The 24,115-nt window shown below is 39.7% G+C and overlaps 1 protein-coding gene across 1 annotated transcript; it reads right to left on the minus strand.

Annotated features, from left to right (window-relative positions):
* Positions 1 to 1,084: 1,084 nt before the first annotated feature.
* On the minus strand, positions 1,085 to 24,115 carry DPE2 (disproportionating enzyme 2). The gene is made up of 22 exons (XM_087701474.1): positions 23,365 to 24,115; positions 22,187 to 22,328; positions 21,583 to 21,638; positions 21,332 to 21,459; positions 20,989 to 21,115; positions 20,686 to 20,882; positions 20,319 to 20,397; positions 20,199 to 20,237; positions 6,904 to 7,023; positions 6,672 to 6,773; positions 6,344 to 6,427; positions 6,018 to 6,260; positions 5,812 to 5,937; positions 5,571 to 5,645; positions 5,382 to 5,453; positions 4,972 to 5,094; positions 4,567 to 4,664; positions 4,253 to 4,412; positions 4,041 to 4,139; positions 2,298 to 2,495; positions 2,121 to 2,214; positions 1,085 to 1,982 (listed from the first exon to the last, which is right to left on the minus strand). Exons 1-22 carry the CDS (start codon positions 23,749 to 23,751, stop codon positions 1,702 to 1,704), a joined length of 3,030 nt encoding a protein of 1,009 aa, XP_087557600.1. The 5' UTR covers positions 23,752 to 24,115; the 3' UTR covers positions 1,085 to 1,701.

A 24,115-nucleotide genomic window follows, 5' to 3' on the forward strand; every position in this document is an offset into this window, starting at 1 on the left:
TTATGTCTCTATGTTCATTTATAGCCATAAAATAAAAGAAATTTTTGTAAGAGCCAGTCAATTGGACTACTTGAAAGAAGATATACATTGCCTCTACAATCATATGGCAGGCCCTCGGGCAACCTAACAATGCACTCCTAAGTCCGATGCCTTGGTTTCCTTGGGGTAGGACCTTTCAAACATATAAGAGCATGAAGATGTGACTTACTGTCTTGGACACAATCTCTTTGGGCCTGTGAGGAACTGTTTAGCCCCTAATATTAACGTTTGCAAAAATACTTACATTAGGTACATTAATCTTTAATTGGTTCTCCTTAAAACAACCCCAAAAAACATTTTGATGCCAATGATCCTCACGCTACTGCTCACACCCCATCTGGAGCCTTTGCTGGTCCAACTCAATCTACCTGCCTATCTGGAGAACATCACCAATTCACAGAGCTACTATCACATCAATTTTCTGCTGTTCACAACATGTCCCAACTGCCACGGGCTTACCCTTGACTGCCACAACCTGGCAACATCTTTCAGTAGTTGACCTGTTTTGGAGCACTCCCACAGCTGTGTTTTCTCATTCAGTAATCAACGATTGCTGTCAAGTCATTCCAGACAGTCATCTACACTTATCAATACAGGCTGCCAACAGCTGCCAAGCTCATCACCATCTCCCAGAGTGCTGATATAAGATTTTGCAGCTGCTGGACCTGTGTTTTCTGCTGCCATCTGCATCCAACACTGACAGAGCCACAGGACTACTGCTGAGTATAGGGATCCATCTCGACACAATCCAAGACCATTCTCAGACACCTCCACCTTGGTCCTTCAGGACCGAAGAGGTCCAGACCCCCTGATTGTATCATCCATATTCTCATTCATTGAGCATTCTACAAAGCGTTCTACATGTTACTGTACACGTTGCATTTTCTGTGCTTGTCATACCATTTCTTTACATTATGCACCAGATTACCCCTGAAACCGATGGAGCAGGATAGGACCCAATGTTACTTGAGTATTAATACTGGATTTTCAGTGTTACTTGAATATTAATACTGGATTTTCAGAGATCAACAATATGGAACCATTGCAATGTTAAGGAGTAATCCTTTGTATTGTCACTTGAGTATTAATACAACGGCATGGACATCTGTTCCATTAATACATGGATTCAACATGATCCATGATAGTCCCATTTTGCCAAGAATGGTACTTTCGCAGACTGGATTTTCAGAGATAAAACAATATAGAACCATTACAATATTAAGGAATAATCCTCTCTATAGTCACTTTGAGTATAAATACAACAGCATGGACATGAGTTCCCTTAATACATGGATTCAACATGATCCATGATAGCAACAAGAGCTTACAACATCTGTCAAGAGTTAGAACAATTGAAGTTAAGATCTGACTGTTGACAGTATCCGCAGTAAGTAAAGCCGAGCTTTCAAATTGAGAGAGGATATGAAACTCAACCTCCAACTTTGTATCTGACTCAACTCTCCAATCCATGTAATCATTTACCTTCAAATAGGTTTTTGGTTATTGTTCAATTTGAGTAATCAGTAACCCATTCTATTTGCTCTGCGGGCTTCTCCATTGTCCTTAAAGGAGGCCTTCCTATAGAGGTCCATAGATGAACTCCTAAGTACATATTCCATCATGTTTCTCCTCTTATAGCCTGTATAAAGCCAATTCTTTGCATCACTTCCCCTGTACGTCATGTATAAGGTTCTTGTATCCTTTGTGGCTAGCATTTGCTCCATATCCATTGCTCTTCAGTCCATTTTCAAATCCATTTGCATTTACATCAACTGCATAAGTTTGGTGACTGTCATTATTTTTTTGTGCACTTAGAATCAAAGTGCTCAACCCATCAGATACAGAAGAAGCAGGAGTTGAGCGACCGCTTGACTCTACTAACTCCCTCACTGTATTTACAAGTTCACTGTCATTCAGAAGCAGATCCAAAGAAATGTGCAGCCCTGCATAGTTTTCAAAAACATCAAGTTCATATCTCATGTTTCATTGAAAACTTAAACCAAAGGCCAGTACTCTCATTTTTACACACAGAGCACTGAAGCAGTATCCTGCAGATAGATCCATAGCTAATCGTCGCTTACTGAATCGCCAGTAATGTCTAGGGTTAGTCGGGTCATTTATTGTTTCTTCTTTAGCTGGTCGCTGTGCATAAACCTCCTTCAGTGCCATAATGTCCTGAAGAGCAACACAGACACACAGCTTGAGTACACAATAGCACTAAATTCACAATGTTCCCCTGTCATCATTTTGTACTTCACCTGGAGTGGAAAGATTGCCCACATCGAAGGAGCTTCCAGATGCTGCTGTAAAACAGCATGCACCACCATGGGTTCACACTTGGCAGGAGGTTTATCACCAAAACAAAGCACATCCGAGAAAAACCTTGCACGCCGGCCTTCATCTTCCTCCCACCAGGCACGCAGAGTGCTACTATCATGACAAGAAGGAGCACAAACCTACATCATCCGGTACGAAGAGATGAACAACTTCAGTGATATTTGATATACTTTCTTACCAAACCTCAAAAGTATACAGGCCTTCGGTAAGATGGAAATATTAGGGCCTGCCCAAACAGCAGAACATTAACCATAAATGCTCGCTGGCAGAGTTGGTTGGTTGAAATGGAGAAACACACACTCTTCCCAATCCAGATTCTCTCTTTGTAGAACCCCATGTCATTCAATACTGAGGTATCTTACAGATCACTCAAAAACATGAGATCTATACTTTACACTGCTGCTCCTAAAACCATAAGAGTTCTGTTTTGAGTCTAGCTGTAGATTTATATCTTGTATAACATGTTTGTTCGCCATGAAATCCAAATTGACCATGTCAATATGTTCTTCGAAAGAGATTGGATAGAAATGCCACAACATGCTGTGTGATAAGAACCAAAGCCACAACCCATCACATCTCGATATGTACAATACCCCATGCAAGCCATGGCTCAACTCAAGTAAACAGTACTTGCCATCATAATGACAACTTACATCAGTTTTTACAGAAATAGAGGTGCCAATGCACAGAACACGACAATATGATGAATGAGCCTCATTGTTCGAGTAGGAAGAGGGGCAAGCAAACAAGCATACAGCCAATTGTAGAGATATGCACAGATGCAAGGGTTAACACAGCACACTCAAACACATACACAGAAGCATGTACTCCAATAATTATTGTACAGGACCTTGTAACAAGGTCATTCCAAGTAGCCATGATTGCCCAACAGAACAATTCAAGGGCCCAACAAATGCAAACAACGTGCCATCAGCTCCATGATGTCTGCTGGGTATTGAAATTCTTGTTATACAAACGGGGTACTACATCCAAAATCTCACATACCTGAGTAGCAATTCTATAGATGACCAAGACAATTCATCAAAAACAATTTCCTAAGCAAGGACTTGTCTTGCAAAATGCCAAAGCTCTTCAAGCAGCACGCATAAGCTGCAATGGACAAGACCTGACAGACAAACAATACAAGGTCTCAAGCAAGCTCTCATCCACTTTGCTTGCCTTCCTAAACCTTAAGATGTCATTGAGTAGTTGACGACATTATCTGCCTTCATATCATTGGCCAAGTTATCCAACCAGCTACAATTTAAATGTTATTTGGCACCTGCCCCCCTTTCAGGAACCTTGTTTTTCCTTCCAATAAAATGAAACAAAAGCACTTGAATTCCTCCAAAACACTTGCCTTGACATCAACAGTCTTTATAGCATTGCCCAATATATTGAAACGGCTAGAATCTAGAAAATAAGAACCCCGTCCCTCTCCCCATCATTAGCATTGCACTCCGTCATAAACAAATTACAGAGTGAATATTCTTGCTTCCTCTTTTCTGCCCAACCCCCCTCCCCCCACACCTTATCCCCCTGCCTTTACATACCTCCAAAACAGAAGCACTTGAATACCACAAGTCCTGGCTAAGCACTTTGAGGAAATCATCCTTAGACAAACTAATGGTGAAATATGTGTGATACAAAGTGCGTGAGCAAACCATTGCATATTCATAGCTGGATGGCAGAGAAAATTCAATGCCTGGGGTGCTTGGCATGCGCTGTATCCGTAGACCGATTAGCCCAAGTTCTTGTAGAACCTGCAAGGAATAGAAAAGTTTCCCTCAGTTTGCCATATGAATAACTAAATAGTCGCATTAAAAAACGGTCAGTTCAATTATTTAACTGAAGTTACTGTCTTAAAAACCCTTACAGGTTGAACACATGCAGGAATTAACCCCAGATCTTCTCCACAGGCCAGCATGTTGGATGAGTTCAGTAACACAGGAAGTGTTTTCATCGCATTTTCACGCCATAAGTTCTCCTGCCTCTGAAAATAATAATCATAGTATAGGCGTTGCAGCACATTTTTGCTGACACCACCAATGATAAAAATGTATTAAAATAAGCAACTTAAAAACAGCTGAGCTTAAAACAACTTTTCATGCCTAAAAGATGTCAGCGCAGGCAACAATTTAAATGAGGCAACTAGTAGATGTCAATGCAGGCAACTACTTTCTTAGCTACCTGCCTTCATCCAGCTCCTTGAAACTGGCAGTTTGTTCAAGGTTAAATCGGGGGTAAAATTTCCTGGAGTCTTCTGGATCTTGAATAAGAACAACCTCCTGGGAAAACACGAAACAAAAAACAATGAGATTAGCATACTGCATCAAATTCACAAATCTGGAAGTAGAAAAGATTGCACCCCATCTGCTTTGGTAACAAGTACATGACATCTTACTGCACTAGTTCAAGATAAACAATACTATGAGGCATAGCTATCTGGGAAGAGAAAATATGCATCTGAAGTTGGAAGAAGTTGAATGACAAATTGCAGCTGATTAAATTTAGCGAATCCATTTTCCTGGGATAAAAAACAAAAAATTCCTGTTATGCAGAAAACCACTGCAACTAAGGCTGAACAAAAGATACCTGAATCAGGTCAATAAGCCTTTGTTTTAGGTCTTTCATATCATTGATAAGACTGTCTGACAGATCTTCGAGTGATTGGGCATGTTTCACTATCTTTTTCTCAGTGTTATACTGCTCTTTGAACTGCAAACTTGCAAAATTCAAGACTTAAAATTTTGCAAGTGTTGTGATCATAACTAGTATAGCTATACAGAAAGAGTCAATTGCTATAACTAGTATAGCTATACAGAAAGAGCTGTTTCTAACCAAAGGGTAACTGAGATTATAACCCATTAAAGCAAACTGCACAGGTATCATTAGCAACCGTGTACATTTCACAGCAATAATCGTTAGAAAACAAACCCTTTCATACACAGGGATCCTTGGTCACATGCCCTAGTTGAATATGTGACAAGTAAAAACAGACATACCTCATAGCATAAGTGCTCGTATTCTGTAAAATATTTTTCTGCCACTTCACACCACTTGTCACAAAACTTGTCCTGAAACGAGAAGCAATAGGGTCAACATATTAATGGCTTAATATAAATTACAGATAACATATTTTGCAAAATCACGGACCATATATGATTACAAAAGAATTATTGTAGAAGCTTTACTTGTAGAATATGACAACGTATGTAAGGTTTGCTTAATCTGTTGAAGTCCCATATACCCTCTCCTTCTAGCTCCTCCTGTAGTTCACAGCATTGGCTGTTAGTTCTACCTTTTGTGCCCTATTCATGGCCTTTGCTACATGTGGGCATAGGCATGTCACCAAGGATAGAAAAACATAGTACACCTATGTTACAAAGAAAAAAGCATGTATGCAAAATGTAATTCCAGATAGAAAACAAACACCTGACTCAAAGAAATGGAAGGCCGGAATTTTCCCATCAATCCAGTAGCTGCATGGTATGGCAGCTCCCAAATTCTAAAAAATCCCAAGACATGATCGATTCTATATGCGGTGAAATATTTGGCCATCTGTAAGGTCAGCAATCATTAGAGATAGTTAAATACAGAAACAAGTGTCATTATACTGACAAACACACCACAAAGTAGACCTGCATCAAGCGGGCTCTCCACCAGCCATAATTGTCCTTTGACATCTCCTCCCAGTTATATGTAGGAAAACCCCAATTTTGCCCATTCCTGTCAAAGTAATCTGGTGGGGCACCTGTTGATGTGTTCATTCTAAAAAGTGTCGGATTGACCCATGTGTCAACACTATTGCGATCGACTCCAATAGGAAGGTCTCCTTTGAGGACTACTTTATGTAACCTTGCATACTCAGCTGCCTCAGAAAGCTGTAAACAACAACCCCTGATGTTTATATTATCTTAGTTGATAAAGAACCCTTGCAAAACAAGGCACAAGCTCGAAGCATTACCTGTATATGCAAATGGTACTGCAAGTAGTAAGCAAAAGCAATTGCACCATAATGGTCACTAGTGGGAGCAACAAGCTTCTCCAACTACAAAAGGACACAGTAATATAGACAAAGTTTGTCTCAAAAAGGATTTCAAACATAACAGCATGTTACTGCTACAAAAGAAACTGCAGCAAGAGACAACTCTGTTCCAGCACAAGATCCTTTGCAAACAGAAGAAAATGCAAAACATAGGAACAGCCGGCAAAGTGCACTAACTGAATAAAACCTCAACTTAAAATCTAAAATACACAATCTCTCGTCCTTTACACACTCATTAAAAATTTACCATTTCCGCTGTGAATCGTGAATATACTCCCCACTGTGAATGATCCGAGGTGCCAAACAGATCTCTTAGAAAACAAAATGCGGCATAAGGCTTCAGCCAATCCTGCAAATGGAAAAATGTTGTCTTTCAGTGTGCATTAATCAGTAGCCACAAGAGTGTATATCTTTCAGTTGTCACCAGCTACAACAGCAGCTGCAAAATACTAACAACTAAGTTAAAGTAGCTCCTGCACCTGGTTTTCTGAAAAGAACTTCTGAAATTCAGCAGAGGCAAGCACTTCATCCTTCTCCAGATGGAAAACCTTTTTGGTTATGGAGAGTTTTGCCTTCATAGTGGCATCATAATCCACATCCTGGACAGACAAGTAAGCAGTTTAAAATACTTAGCATAATGAGCTTTCTCACATTTCTGTTAGCACTATCATCATCTACAATCTGCCACAATCACCATTTTCTTACAAGCAGCTAGCAACCATCAAATTACGTTCTTGCCTTCTCCCCATGTCCCTAAGTGTACATTTCCCCCGTTCTTTGTTTCAGTATAGTGTATATTTCGAAACATACGTTCTTGCCTTCTCCCCATGTCCTTAAATTTACAGTTCCCCCATTCTTTGTTTCAGTATACATGCAATGTATATTTGGAATCTGGATACATACACATACATGTGTGTGTTTGTGTGTGTGTTCCTTTCTTAGTTTACTATACATTAAAACTCCTTTTGTGTGAGTGTACATGCATGCACACGTGTGTGCGCACATACGCAAGGCATTTAAGTATTGGTAACAATCCTCTTCTCAATGTAAGAGACACCCAAGTAAGCCAGCAACCTAGCAAGGAAGAATAGGTCACAAAAAAGCTTGAATTCTTATTTACATTCATGGCCAATTACTGATAAGATACAAATCCAAGGAGGAAAGGATGAGCTTGTGTGTGTGTGTGTGTGTGTGTGTGTGTGTGTGTGTGTGTGTGTGTGTGTGCACGCGCATGTGTGCATGCATGTATGTTAACAGTTGCTATCAAGGTATTCCCAATTTTTCAATTGGGTTAGACTTTGGGCTTTGTGAATATTTGGACTCACAAGAATCATGTCCTATTGCGGTTTTGGTCATTCCAGCCTTGCAACTAGTTCAGACTATCACAACAGCAATCATTGTATGATAACTGCCATGTTGGTAACATCAATATTGCCCATCTAGGTGAATTGTACCACTGTTTTTTATTTTTTGGAATAGACTTTTTCATGAAGTCTTTTCCCCATGTACTTCTATAAATTAATGAGACAATGCACCGGTTTTACCCTTTTCTTTTTGTTTTATGAAGAAAAAAGTATAACAGAGACAGCAGAGTTTGGCTCCTTTATGGTCAGTGGCCATGAATAAGAAAAAACAAGGGACATGTGAAGGATACCACTTTCCCAATGCATAATTGTGTTTTTTCCCATCATCGATGTGCTAAACATTCATCATCATACGTTGGCCCAAAAATCAGTTTTGCTGCAGAACTTATCTGAAGAATTGCAGCAATGGACCCAAGATATTGGCAATTGTGTAAACAAGGCCTTGCATGAGTCCATTTGAGGATATCATGGGTCACTTTTTAAGGATTCACTCTGGAAGCCCACACCATAAAGAAATGCTAAGGCAAAGCCAGAGAATTGCAAACAATACAACATACAAATGATATAATCCAATGCATGCTCAAATTAAGATGAGTGTATATAGAGATGAAGGTGATACAAGTAACAAGGGGCCTCAAAAACCCATGTCTCAAGGACAAGGCCAGAGATGAGTTGACAGTAGTGTCGGAGACACCAAGAACGGCTCCAAAAGTGTGTCGTACTCGAGATGGATCCCAAAATGCAACAACAGCAATCAACTAGGAATGATGAGGATGTGGGCAGCAATGGAGGGAGTGAAACGCAATCCTCCAAGCAGCAGGATATTGATGAAGACTTCGAGAAGTAAAACACAAATATGCCAGCTGAAAACACAGCATCATGAACAGCAAGATAGTGAGATGATGATAATGTCGGCCTTTTGTCCAACGAAGCAGCAAAGTGCAGGCATGCTGGCTGAAAAACACCTGCTGCAGCACATCCAGATGATGGCAACAGCATGGTAGCAGTGTAGAGCAGCCAGCAATGTCCTCCAAGGGCTGGTGATAGCAGCAGCCGCAAGGCAGCACCTCTTGAGGTGAGCAGTCAGCTCCTCCAAGGGGCATGGGCAGGCTAGAGCAAGGGCTGATGAAGCAAAGTGATGATAATCATTAGGGATAGGATACTTCCACCATATGTCCTTTTATAGGGGATCTTTGTGCATTTATAAAATAATGTGTTTTTTATAAATAAATCTTTGGGGACTTTTTATGGAGTAAAAATAGGCCAAAATGAATGATAGTTTAGTGTTAATGCAGGCATTTAATATTAGTGGCTCCACACACACACTTCAGAGCTGTTCTTGGACATGCCTAGATCCTTGCAAAGTGATATAATCCTACATTACACCTTAAAAACCTTACCAAAGTAGTTTTAGATTGTTTCAATGAAAGTCACTCAAAAGTAGAGAGAGTGGCTGAACAAAAATTTCAAACCCTAGCCTGTTTTTGCTTTTGGTTATTCTTCAACATCAAGAAACTGTTTGTGCAAAAGGCTGCAAGAGAAGGGGTTGCTGTCTATCAGTGTTAAATTGTTCTGTTCCTCTTCTTTTCACTATTCCCTCATATCCTAGTGTGATACCAACCTGCTTTTTGCCCTGATGATGGGAAAATTGGATATAGCTTTTCAGCTTGCTTCCTGGACCTTGTCTGCAGGTATGTGGATTGTTTTTAAAATGTTTTCAAGTGGCTATATTTTTGGAAAAATTGCTATCTATGCTCTCTGATTGAATGTCTAGAGTGTATACGGCATATGGGCACACATGTGGGGCACACGACTGTTGTTCCCCTTCAATTCGCCATCATCAAACTTTTGTTTAGGACCTGCTGTTTGCAGCATTAATCAATTAAATGCCCTCTTAACTTGGGGCTGAGGATTGAAGAAAAGAAGCCATCCAATACTAAAGGAATTATGTGATCCCATGCTAGTTTGCTCCTGCGATCTCCCTTTGATTAATAGATTTCAGCAAGTACCTGCCCTCACTAATCAGCATAGACTAGAGGACTGAGGCACTCAGCAGTACAACAAGGACTTATTGCTCCATGATATGTCGCCAAGTCCTTGCTGCAGTGTGAACCTTGCTCCATAATGTCACCCAAGATCTTGCTGCAGTATGAACCTTGGATTGTGGACCATGGGTATGGTTGGTGCCATTCCATCAGGTGTCACACTCCATGCAAGAAGCAATAAAGCCTCATCTACTTTGCCATTCTCACACGCTTTTTCTTCCCAGGCAGGCTTAAAAAGCCTCTCTAGAAGATACAAACCCAGATCTAAAGGCACCATATCCATACCACACTGCTTTTCATGCTATATATGTGCTGATTGCACTTCCTTGAGTCGAAGATGGTGAGTTCACACTTTGCATTTGAAATTCAGCCATGCTAGCAATTCAAGGAAAAAAAAAAAAGGAGAAGTGGAATACATGAGAAAAAGAATGCATCATGGAATCCCAATGTCCATATTATAGCACGCAGGTGCATAGTAGGACAACACAGAGGCAGTTTCAAGGTTTGCCACACTTTTTGGCAATTGCAATAGAAGTAGTTTCAAGATTTTCCACACTTTTTAGGACATGGAATATGAATAGTTTTCTTTAAGGGATTCTCATTGATTTTCCACATCATTATTTTTCTTATTTTTGGAGGAAGTCAAGTAATTTGAATTTTTGGTCATACCAAACTGCAAGTGGATGAGTAGCTGAATATCCAAATTGGCAAAAGCATATTTTATCACTTTATACCATCAAAAGATGGCAATTTTGAACTAGGCTCTCTAATAGTTGTATGCTAAAATCTAGAACAAAAGCTTGTGTTTAGCTCAAGGGCCATCCTAAAGAGTGTGTTGAGATACACCTAGAATATGTGCAGTGAGATGAGAGATACACAGCAATTTGTTGTAAGATGGCAAGCGTGAACTTGGTTCCCTTCTAGTTGTATATATTATCATACGGTGGCAAGTTTAAACTCAGTTCTCTTATACTTGTATATATCATCACAAGACGGCAAGTTTGAACTTGGTTCCCTTATGGTTGGATGTTAATATCTTGAAGACACCTGCTAAAACCAACCGTCCTTGGCAAGGGCGGCAATGGCATGATTATTCACTAATTACAACAAGCAATAAAATGTAAATGTTACAACTTAATCTTGGACAATAGACATCCTATTGTCCCCAAAACTAGCACCTCTTGCGGTATTTCTTTAACTTGTGTTGCTGAAGGTTAAAGTATATTAAGATCCAACCTAATCTCCTTCAATCTTTAATGCATCTTGCTATCCATAGCAACTACCAAACCTTCAAACCAACTTGCCCCTTGGTTTGCTTGGAGATTTATTGAGATAGTGAGACCAGCCTTCCTTCTTGGAATGGGTGGTGATAACCTGATTTAAGAGTTAATTACAGCAATAAATAAATGCACATAAAATGAAATGCACACTTTACCATAACATTCTTGGACAGTAGACTCCCTGTTGGCCCCAAAATTGGTGCCCCTTGCGGTATTTCTTTAGCTTTCATTCAATTGGAAGGAGTACAACTTGAGATTCTTCAATCTCCTCCTGCTAACCAATTGCTCTGGCTGTCATAAATGACCAGCAAGCCTTTAGGGTCATTTGCCCCTTGATTCACCTAGGACTTCTTCTCCAATTTGACCCTTGGCTGGCCAAATGCTGCCCCAAATCAATTCGGGATGGGCTGGCTCCTAAAATCCCTTGATAATCTTCAATTATCAGCTACTGATTTCAGTCCCTTGAGCCTTCAATCTTTGGCACGGATCCCAAGGTGGCTGCTAAACCCTAATTTTTGCTGTAAATTAGGGTTTACTGCAGAAATTACAAATCAGCCCACCAAAAATGGCTGAGATCTCCTCCAAATGGCTAAGAATTGCTGAGAATGGCTGAGCATAGGCTGAAGGAGATGAGAGAATGCTGTAGAGAGAGAAAATTCTGACATTTGTTGCGAAGAACTGATCAAAATCAGCTGCTGCCCTGCTGTAAACAACAATAGGAGCATCAGAGACTGTGATCTTCACGAGAAAGTGTATCAGCAACAATTGCCAACTTCCCAAGGTCAAGAATATGCAATCTCCATCACCAAAATGGTCTCCAATGGCTGGGAAATAGCCCCAAAAGCTGGCAACAACAGTCCAACACCTCTTCCCAACAGCTCCAAAATGAAAAAAACGAGATTTCCCTCTCCCTTCAGCCCTATTTAGCCTTTCCCACACTTGCATGGGAAAGTTTTGCCAAGTGGCAGCTTTCTTAATCCATTTTCAGCAGTTTTCAACCATTTAATTAATTTTCAAAATTAATTAATTCTGAAAATGAATGCAACCCTTAATCCATGTCCAAAAAATTGACCTTGCCCATCCAAAAATTAATTGGCTAGGCCATTTGCAACCCAAAGTGGTCTCATGCATTAATTGACCCTTGGACGAGTATTAATCCATTAATTAATGCCTAGTCCCTAGTGTCACCACTGACACTTAATGGCCAATTAATGGTCCTAGGGGCAAACTGATACCAAAATTCATCTAGAATCTAACAAGTGTAACTTGTTACAACTTTTACCTTTGACACCCATCTTTTTCACAGGATCCTTCGACCTTCAACTGTGAAAAAGTAGCTTGCACCTCACATGTGCAACACATGTGTATCTTTTAATTGCACATTTGATTAATCCTCAACACATAAGCAAAGCAAAGCATCAAATTAAACATAAGCAAAGCATCAAATTTTCAGGTCCACGTAACAGATAGCAAGCTCAACACATGCAAACGTTGATGATGGACAGCCTGGTTAGATAGGTCCACACGTCTACACTTTAGGACGTCATTGGTCATTATGATCCTCACATAGCCGCTGACATATCACTTATTATATTGGTTAGTTACACCTCCTACAACTAGCATAGTTATAATGCTAATCAATTAGTATAATTAGTTATGCACCGATAGCCTTCTTTATCCACCTACATCCCCAAATCACCAAGTAGCTTGTGTAACCAAGTACCTCACATGCTACAATTGCAGCACCTATGTACTTGGCCTCTGTACTAGACAAGGCAACTATCGACTATTTCTTGCTGCTCCAAGTAATAGCACCAATACCAAAGGAAAATATAAAACCACTGGTAGATCTCCTATCTAAAATACTACCAACCCAATCTACATCTCCAATAGTACACCAACAACATAGAATAAGGCATAGTTCAATGTGGTCTTGACATAGCGTAATATACGCCACATTGCATCCAAATGTGGCTTCTGTGGATGCTGCATAAACGAACTCTCCAAGCCAACTGTATAGTTTATCTAGCCTAGTGATTATCAAATAGATCAAGCTGCCCACAATCTTCTGATACATAAAGACATCCCCAATCAAATCACCCTCATGTGCACTAAGCTTAGCATTAACATCCAAAGGTATAGAAATAGGCGTGCAATCAGTCATACTATAATTCTTCAACATACCCAACACATATTGTCTTTGTGACAACCATATACCCTCTAGAGCCCTAATTATCTCCATGCCAAGAAATAGCAAAGCTCTCCCAAATCCTTCATCTCAAATTCAATCTTAAGGAGACCCTTCACATAATCAATCTTTGTCTCACTATCACCCACAATGATCAAATCATCCACATATATAATAATGACGACAATACCTACATCACTCTCTTATACATAGAGTGAGTAATCAGTCTCTGCTCTTCGAAATCCAATGCTAACAAGGTATTCTACAATCCTATCATGCCATGCCCTGGGTGGTTGCTTCAGCCCATAGAAGGCCTTACGAAACCTATATACATAATCTGGATGACTCTCATCTATATAAACAGGTGGCTACTCCACATAAACTTTCTCTTGCAACTCCCCATGCAAGCTGATATTTTTTACATTCATTTGATGCATGATCCAACCCTTTGATACAACCACTGCTATGACAAGCTTTACAATGGCCATTTTAGCTATTGGAGCAAAAGTGTCCTCATAATCAGAACCATAAATTTGCATATACCCTTTGGCAACCAGCCGTGCCTTAAAATTCTCAATAGATTCATCAAACTTGTGCTTGACCTTGTAAACCTATTTGCAACCGATAGCTTTCTTGCCTTTAGATAAAGACACTAACTCCCATGTGTCATTATCCGTAAGTACAGCCATTTCTTCATCCATAGCACGATCCCAATACTTGTTACCCACTACATCCTCAAAACAAGCGGGTTCCATATCCTACACAACCTTAGATTGTATGCATAGTGATGAGCTATATAGCTATCATATATCAATCGCTGCATTGGCTTTCTTACTCTACTTGACCTGCGTGGACCTAGATCACTAGCAACTGTCAAGTGTTCTAGCATCATATTAGGCCTTCCACATACCCAAGTGTTTTAATAGACCAAATCCAAACTCCTCATCCAAGCTTTGCTCAAAGCCATTTGAATTAGCATCAACATGAGAGAAACATGATGATACATCTATCATAATAGATAAGTCCCCAGCTTTCTCTTTGCTTTTTCTTGACATATGTGATGTACTTGGTGGAGTAACTTATAACCTCAATCTACCACTCCAAGGTCTACCAACATAACTACAAGTAGGAGACTCTTGTGGTCCACTTAAGACATATTGCAAAAGTTGCACGGACATTGATAGCTAAAAAGAATATGCCCAAGCTTTTTTTGTCTAAGGCTATTAATTCTATTGTCTACATCATGAACAAGTCTCCCAGAGCTGCAATTCATGGTATAACTCTTGAAGAATGTTTTACAAGCAAAAAACTTGACGTATCATACTTAAAAGTATTTGGTTGTAGTACATATATTCATGTGCCTGATGAGTTAAGGAAGAAATTTACCCAAAGGCTAAAAAATGTATTTTCATTAGATACTCTACTAAGCAAAAAGAATATCATTGTTATAACCCTGTTAGTGGTGAGTTTCAATCAATACGGATGTTATTTTTAATAAGATGAACAATCAGTATGCAGCTACTGGAGATGCATTGGATGATGTTGATGATCATGATAGTCATGTACAGACAAAAAAGTAAGAATCATCGACTCTTAGTGGACTAGAGACATTGTCTGATAGTAGATTTACAATCAGTTCTGGTCTAGAAGACTAAGGAGCAACCCCATATCTTTAGGCACATCTACTAGCGTTACAAGTAATAACAAAAGGAAGAATAAAGTATTAGATAGAAATAATACATCTACTAGTCATGCAATTCTTAATGGAGACTCTAGTGGTAGAGAGAGCTTAGACGATGAGCTTGGTATTCCTTCAATCAAGACACCAAGTATACAAAGAGTACATAGTAATGTAAAGACTCCATTGAGTGATCCGGTGGTACGCAAGTCTAGCAAGCTAAAATACTCTATTAGAAAATTTGGTTTTGAGGATCAGCTCACCATTATACTTATGTAGTTGAGAATATTGAGCCTACTTGTTTTGAGGAGACTATTGGTCATGCTCATTGGGATACAACAATGGATAAGGAGATGGTTATATTACAAACCAATAGGACTTGGAATCTAGTACTATTGCCCAAAGGCAAGAAAGCTATTGGCTTTAAGTGGGTTTACAATTAAATAAGGCATAATGTGGATGATTCTATTTACAAGTATAAGGCCAAGATGATTGCAAAAGGCTATGCATAAATATTTAGCATAAATTATAAAGAAACATTCACTCGAGTTGCTAGGATGGCGACTATCAGATGTGCGATTGCTTTGGCAACAGCCAAAGGATAGAGTTTACAACAAATAGATGTTAATAATTTATTTTTACATAGTGATTTACAAGAAGAGATATATATGGAGCAGTCGATAGGTTGAGAATTTAAAGCATCCGAAATATATGTATGACATGTATGTGCAGGGTAGAGAAGGCATCTATGAGCTGAAACAAGCACCTAGAGCATGGTTTGACAAGATCGGAGAGTATCTTGTTAGCATTAGCTTTTATGTTTCTGATGTAGATTACTCAATTTACATAAGGAAGGGTGATATAAGTTTGATCGTCATAATCGTCTATGTGGATGACTTGACTATTATATGTGATAGTGACAATGGGATTGCTAATGTCAAGGGCCTTTTGAAGCAAAAGTTTGAGATGAAGGATTTGGGTGAGCTGAGGTACTTCCTTAGCCTTGAGGTGATCAAATGTACAAATGGTATATAAATATCCCAAAGGCAGTACGGCTTGGATATGTTATCCAAGTATGGTATGACAACATGTAAACCTCTTTCAATTCCATTGAAGCCAAATGTAAAGTTCAATGCTGATGTTAGAAATAAGATAGAAGACCCTACTATATTCAAGAAGATAGTAGGGAGTTTAATCTATATGACTATCATGAGGCCAGACTTAAGCAATGATGTTGGACTTGTGAGCCAGTTTATATAGGTACCTAAGAAGCCTCATTTGGATGCAATCAAATGTATACTGAGATATGTGAAGTCTACCTTGCATTATGGGCTTTCCTATAAGGTAGATAAGGATGTGCAGGTGTTTGGATACACACATGCAAGTTGGACTAATAACAACTCTGATAGAAGATCTACCAATGGATTCATGTTTTCCCTTGGTAGCACAATAGTTACTTGGAGCAACAAAAAGCGACCAATGGTTACTTTATGGAATACAAAGACCAAGTATAGAGGTGCTGCTATGGCAACATGTGAGGTGGTATGGCTGCAAAACTTATTAGGTCATTTGGATGTGCTGAGAGATGGTCCAATTGTCATTCACTATGACAATATGAGTAGTATACAGTTAGCTAGGAACCCAGTGTTTCATGCTAGGATAAACCACATTGAGGTGCATTACCATTTTGCGAGAAAGAAGGTACTTGCAAGAGAGAAATTGATTTGGTATATGTCAATACACAAGATCAAATAGCTAACATTTTTACAAAGACATTGGGTGCAAAGAAGCTTCAAAAATTTCAAGACTTAGAGTTACAGAGATATAGTTAGGCTTAAGGGGGAGTTTTAATATCACAAGCTTAATACATATAGACATTGATAATGGACCACTTGATTATATAGGTCCACACATCTATACCATAGTTATCAGGTACGAAAAGTACGGTACGGTACGATAAAATACGGTACTAAATGGTACCTTAAGATTTTATAAGGTACGGTACGATATTAGTACGAAGAAAAAAAATTAACTTCATTATTTTGAACTATAGATGATAGAACAGATGTTTAAAGTCTAAATAGCAATGCTATTGGAGTATATAAGATGAATACTTGAGGGTAACACGCCAAAACCTATATGGCATATGCCGCATGTGCAACATGTGCTATAACTTAAGAGTACATACATAGGAGTGGATACATCATACATGAATAATCATACAAATAAGAGACATGTATGCTTGAGAGAAGGTTGAGAGAGAGGGAGAGAGAGAGAGAGAGAGAGAGAGAGAGAGAGATGAAATGACATGAGATGCTTTATTAACGTCTACAAGAGGCCAAAATGACTTGTGAGACCAACAGTTACCAAACAAACCACCAAAGGTTTTGGTAAAAGATTTATGAATTTTGTTATGGTTTTGTTTGGCATTACTAAGGCTAAAGTAGCTACCGATGGTACATTCACTAATTCGTGTACTCTCAGAAGGTACATTAGGTCAAGCTATCCTCTAGTCTAGTTTTATTAGCAATGTGTACTAATGCTTTGGGTTGGGTGGTGCAAAATGAGCTATGAACAAAGGTAAAATCAATAGGATTAAGCTACTTGATGATTCTCAAATGGTGCTGAATTTATTTATTGATGACACTAACATATTGTGAAAAATGATGGGACATCAATTAGAAACGTATGGAACTGCTTGAATACCTTATGTATGGCCTTTGGCTCTAGGATAAATCATAACAAAACATGTATAAGGAGTCTAATCAAGCTTCCATCCACTTTCTTGGTTGATCGATCAAGGCTACAGAACAACAACAGCAGTCAACAACCCAAACCACCACCAATAACAACAACCACAAAAAAAAGCTTGTTTTTTGTACGAATTCATACGGTACGATACAGTACAAACCAGTTCGTACTACGTACGAGGGCAACTATGATCTATACTTAGCGCATTAGTGATAAGTATGATTCTCACATGGCTACTAACTTATTACTTATTTATTTGGTTAGTTACACCTGCCTACAGCTAGCATAGTTATAACGCCAACCAATTAGTATAGTCAATTTTGCACTGTTTGACTTGGTAGGCCACTTTCCTTCATATTGTATCTTATCTATACTTTGTTAATATCACATTGTGTGAGGAAGAAGGGAAAAAAACCAACAAGAAAATGTTTTGGCCTTTATCTCGCTTTCTTGTGTTTTTGAATAAGCTTCCTCTTTGCACTGTGTGTGTTTGGTGCAATAGCTCAAGCAAGTCCCTCCACCATACAATTTGTAACAAGCCAACCTACAACTAACGCTTATTTTATCCTTCGCCTTCAATTTGCCCATTAAATGACAAATTATGCCCTAAACTTAATATTAGTTAGCTAACCTTTTGAAATCCTCTAAATTTTTAAAATTTCAGCTATTAAATTTCAAGTACAAGGCCCTAAATTCTGAGCACACTTCCCAAGGTGGCTGCTTATAGCAATGAATCTTTAAATTATTCACCTCCGATGGTTGAAATGGCTGAGATTGACTAAGATAACTTGAGTGATTGTTGAAGAATAAGAGAGAATGCTAAGAGAGAAAATTCAAAATTCTATGGCAACAAATGGTTGAAATCTACTGCAACTCTGTCAAATCAGCCCTTGGAGCCATCGCCTACAATAAAAGGCTGTCGCTTGGCTGCAACAACCCTTCCTTAGTTGTCACCTACTGCTCTAGCTCTTGGGCTGGTGTTGGCTGCTTCCCCCTGCTCCTAACCAGCTAGCAATCACCTCCAACAGCCTCTCTCAATTGTTAGACCTCAAGAATGACTATCCTCTCCCAACCTCTAGCTGGTGTTGGTTGGTTCCACCCCTGCTCCTAACCAATTGGCGACCATCTCCAACAACCTTCTCCTCAATCAATAGACCTTAAGAATGATTCTCCTCTCCCAGCCTCCAGTCAACTTCTTCTCAGTTGCATGGGCAAGTTTTGCCAAATGAAAACCTTTTACTTGCATTTTCCAACAATTTTCAGCCAAACTAAATTAACTTTCAAAATAGCAATTTGAAAATTTAATTTAATTGTTGATTCTTGCTCAAAAAAATAATTTTACCAGCCCACAATTAAACTAGCCAAGGCAATTTGTCACTAAAGTATTCTTGAGCATTTATTAGCCCTTGAACAAGTATTAATTAATTAATTAATTAATGCCTAGTTCCTAATGTCACCACTGACATTAATGGCTAATAAAATGAATTGGGCAAAAATCTATCACCAAATACCACCTAGTATCTATCAAGTACAACTTATTACAACTTTTGCCTTTGGCACCAACTAATATCTTGGGGTCCTTGGCCCAAAATTGTGAAATAGCTAGCTTGCACATCACATGTGCACCTCACATCTACACATTTAATTAGCACTCAATCAAATGCTAAGCAAGGCATCAAAATTTCACATCCCTGGGATACCTGCAGCACTCATGCCACACTAAATAAACCAGTATGTGAAGCTCACTTTATATGTGCAATGGGACAAAAGATAGAACACTCCTCTTGTACACAGCCATACCACAAAGCATTCTTGTGCCATACTTCTCCAAACCAAAAGAACACTCGTAATTCACATGCAACCCAAATTTTGTTGGAAATTTGATTCCAAACGATCCATGTCAAAACTATAAATCCTAGCTCTTAAAATCTCCCAATAAATTTTGATGCACGACAGCCCGTCAAGCTTCTATGTCCAACCTTACCCTTAAGGGTATTAACCGGAGAAACAAGCAACTAGCTTGATTGCTCATACATGTACAAGCTAGAATGCTCTTGGATGTCTTGATATATGAAAATTACCTTATCATGATTGAAAACATTGGAGTTCATAATTTACCAAAACATTCCAAGGAGATTTATTATCACGCAACGGACGCATGAGACAGTCAGTCTGGACATGCAACACACTCCGGCAAAAGAGCCACCTTCTTTTTTTTCTTTTTAAACAACTGTCCTTATGTTATTCCAGCTGTCAGGACCCAAGCCAGTGAGGTTCAAACCGCATGCAGACCCATATTCAAAGTTCCCATTATAGATGACTGTGCAGATACAAGAATCAAACTTCCAACCTTCTGGTCACTCTGCATTCCACCTATTGAAATGTTTGCATATGGCCTCTCCTCCTCTCTCAAAAAAGCACACACGCACATGCATGCACGTGGACACACACACACACAACCTGAGTACCTGCAAATTGAGTTTGTCCCTCTCGTGCTCGATCTCATCCTGTAGAAGGTAGGAGACAAGTCGATTACAGAGAACCACACAACTTCAACAGATAACATAAGTGAAGCTATGGCTATATACCTTGATAGCACGGGGTAATTTGTTTGACAGTTTTTGAAGCCGAAGGTACAGAGGGTGCAGAGCAAACACTGATAAAGAGCTGTTAGCAGGGAACACACAGTGATATGTTAGGAATCCATTCATTCAAACACAAAAAAAGCATCAATGCAGAATGCCAGTATGTGAGAAGCAATCTTGGTTCAGTCAGCTACGCATGCAACAGTAAGGCAGGCAACTTAACTGGACAGAGATAAAATTTGCCACGGAGTTTCAGAGAGCATTAAACAACCTACCATCCATTATGGCCATAAATTGCAGAGTACGTCCATTGGAAGAACATTCACATTTTCAAGAGTAGTATACACAAATTTGACAAGTATTCCCTCACCTGTATGGATAAGAATCCCACCACATTCCATTCACTGATGTATCATTGACAGGAAGTAATTGGATCAAATGCAAGCCTGATGCAACTGCAAAATCAACCAGTAGATTGATGTCCAGAAATTCACCAGCACCTACATCATCCGTGGATCTCAAGGAAAATACTGGCACAGCAAGTCCAGCACCTCTCCATGGGTTTTCCTGCAAAAGGTGACATCATTTGTACCATCAAAAAAGGGTCTACCTCCTTGGAAAGTGCAGCTCCTCACATAAAGAATGAGATAAAAGTTTGAGCAGACCAGATGACCTTAAAGTATCCATCAGAGATGATCATCATGGAAGGTTGTTTTTTGCCAGTAGCATCAAAACGAAGTTCTCTCTGTGGTCCAATTTCGGGAAGTAAAATCTCTTGGTCCTTCACAAAATATCTATAAGTGCACAGCAAATTAAAGAAACAGATTGCAAGAGTAGGATGAAGCCATCGAAATCGTCTGCAAGAATAAGCAATGACTCTACATTACAAATGAACTCACTGGTGTAACTCTGGCCACAAAGGAAAGTGATAACAGTGCCCTAAACCTAAACATTCAGAAACTTCCCATGTGGCACATAGAAAATTCAGTAGGAGAATGCCCCTCATGCAAGGATATCTCAACGGAAGTTCATTTTTCCTTAAAACACACTGCCCCTGCCAACAAGCAGCACCAACAGCTGACAACGGCAATGCATTTTCAGGAACCCAGTTTCCCAACGTCTCTATTCCACCCATCAGATGCACCTGCAGTTTGAGAATTTCCAAGGATGATAAGGAGCATGTGGAAACAAAAATGCTACTGTAGTCTGTACCACACATCGACTCAACAAGGGATAACCCAAACTAAAAGAGGAGATGATTACTTACAGACTGACCAGCTTGCAAACGTGGACAACAGATCTTGAACTTCACAAGTACATAGTCTGCACAATATTAGCAAATAAATCAAGCTGTGTATATTTAGTGTGAGGGAATTATGCACCACCTGGTCAGCCACAATCAGCTTAACACTGACTCAAATTAATATCAACTACATTGTACAATTATTCTATAGAATCTATACATCTTCCAAAATTTATTATGATACCTGTTGCCACTTTTCTCAGAGGTTTTAAGTGGAGAAACATCAATTTACATTGTGTACACATTAAACCTTCTGAATCTGTGTAAAATTTATTCTAATATTTGTTGCACCTTTTCTCAAAGGATTGAGTGGATAAGCAACATGTTTTTACAATGAACTTGTTTGAAGCATTTGGCAATGCAAATCACAGCCCAGCAATTGAGAACTAGTTTTGCAACAACAAGAAGAGTAGCTCTAAGACTGCTTTTGTCATCTTTTCAGAACAACATTTGAATCATTCAAAGGAACAATTAACTAGAAGCTTGCAACATGGCATCCCAAATGCTTATACGCTGTCACAATCTCTAGAGTTTAAGCTAAGTCATTTCAACTTTTGATGTCACGGACCTTGTGCATCTGCTATAGGAAGTACTGCATGCAGAGCCCCATTCTGTGACAGCTGTGCACCATTATTATCAGCCCGTGACCGCCGAAAAATAGCATCGTGGAAAGCACTTCTTAACAGGAAACTTTCAGGAGACAGTGCATCCTGCACATTGCACATTGCTCTAAGATCACAACTGGAAAATTCAGTTTCAACTCTGCAAAACATAACATTTGCTATATTACTGGGGAAAAGAAAAAGTGGCATTCCTGCACAGGTCCATGCTTGGTCCCCAATCACGGAAAACTTTCGGCACCTTGTAGAGACTAATGGATGTCCATGAGTAGATACATTAATCTAAGTGGACTTTCCGTAGAAGTTTAAGACCAAAGATTTCGATTTACCGCATGGAATATTATTTTTCAATATTTATATCTGGTAAGATGAAATCAAGCAACTCGGGTTTTGCACATTTCCAGCCGTTCCTGATTACATTGGGCCTTGCACACCATGCAATTAAGATAGTAAGCGTATCCATATACTTCTGGCCAGTTATGCTAGTAAAAGGAAGGTGGCTTGCGGCAAACAAAGAAGAAACATTGGCCCAATCAGCAGTATTTCTACACCTCTTATCATCTGGCATGGAAGCCATGTGACAATAACCTTGTTTACCACAGCAGGCGTGCCACGAAGCTCAATGATAGAGTCATTGTACAGTATTTCATATTTGGGAGCCCCATTGCATAAAGCTGAGATAAATCGGGTCATTGCACCTCATCTTATCATCAGAGTGAAAACTTATGTGCGAATCTCAGCTAAAGGTAAGCTAATACGCCCAATGATCAAGACATTGTGTAGTATTGCCCTGCTTATATAGAGAGAAGATAAAACGGGCCCTTGCGTAGTAGCATTCTTAACAAACCTGCTATTGGTTCAATGCGGTTTGCTACGAATGGTTTCTGAAGTAGCAGCTTGTCTGGGCCTCTGAGGTTAAAAGTTACTAAGTCTTGGCCTGAATTTTGAATCTTTACCAGTCGGATTGATTTATTCTGATTCTGATCGCATTTCGGATGGATTCGTCTGATTTCAGAGCTGTGTATTTTGGGGCGAAGGTAGCATCTAAGCAAGACTCTTTGAAGCCGAAATTTTTTTTTCTTTGAAAGAGATTGAAGTTTTAGTAAAGAAAGGCGAGAAGATGCACCTGCCATAAGTCGTTGATCTCCACATAGGTATTATCCGGAAGGCGATGCTCGAGGAAGCTCAAAGAGCGAGGCTTGCCAGTCTCTTTGCGCACGACCCTGCTCTCTTCATCAACGACAAGGTAGCAGTACTCGGTCTCGAAGGTGAGGGGGACGGAGAGGACTGCTGTCCAGAAGAGCTCCTGGCCTTGATGGTGGGGAGCCATCTGTAGGGAGAGGCAGGGATCCCAGGCTCCTAGAGGAGGCTCGGATCCGCACACGACCAGCCTGTGGCCCCACTGAGTGTAGTAGGGCAAGGAGAAACGCAGGGAGAGGCGTTTCGGACGCGCATAGGGGGAGGGGCGAGGGTTTTGCTGCGGGGGAAGATCTGAGGCAGCGGCCATGGCCATGGTTTGTCAAACAAACGGAAAAGGCACTGTACGATGAAGATGGAGGAGTGGAAGAATAGAAAGATCTCACCAGAAGAAGAAGAAGAAGAAGAAGGATGATGATGAATGGCGGAATGCTATACTATAGATTGTGAGGAAGGACGAACTATGCAATGATGATAAATGTGATGATGATGAAGACCGAAGATGAAGAAGACAGGAAGGAGAGAGAGAGAGAGAGAGAGAGAGAGATCTTACAGAAGAAGAGGAAGGAGAAGAAGGCAGAGCAATGGCGGAATGTTACTATTATACACAGGAAGAAGGTGGCGAGAAAGAAAATGTGTGTGTGTGTGTGTGTGTTCGCGCACCCGTGTGTGCGTTTAGT

The sequence above is a fragment of the Lygodium microphyllum genome, chromosome 2 (genome assembly GCF_053477565.2).
Source record: "Lygodium microphyllum isolate KBCC chromosome 2, Lygodium_microphyllum_v1.1.10, whole genome shotgun sequence".
Classification (NCBI taxonomy): Eukaryota; Viridiplantae; Streptophyta; class Polypodiopsida; order Schizaeales; family Lygodiaceae; genus Lygodium; species Lygodium microphyllum.

Excerpts from the sequence above, each read along its gene's own strand:
- DPE2 (XM_087701474.1), bottom strand. The coding sequence starts at position 23,751 with ATGGCCATGGCCGCTGCCTCAGATCTTCCCCCGCAGCAAAACCCTCGC. Across the intron at positions 2,496-4,040 it reads CCAGCTATGAATATGCAATG|GTTTGTGCTCCTTCTTGTCA; the intron begins GTTTGCTCACGC and ends CGGATGATGTAG. Across the intron at positions 2,215-2,297 it reads GGGCAATCTTTCCACTCCAG|GACATTATGGCACTGAAGGA; the intron begins GTGAAGTACAAA and ends GTTGCTCTTCAG.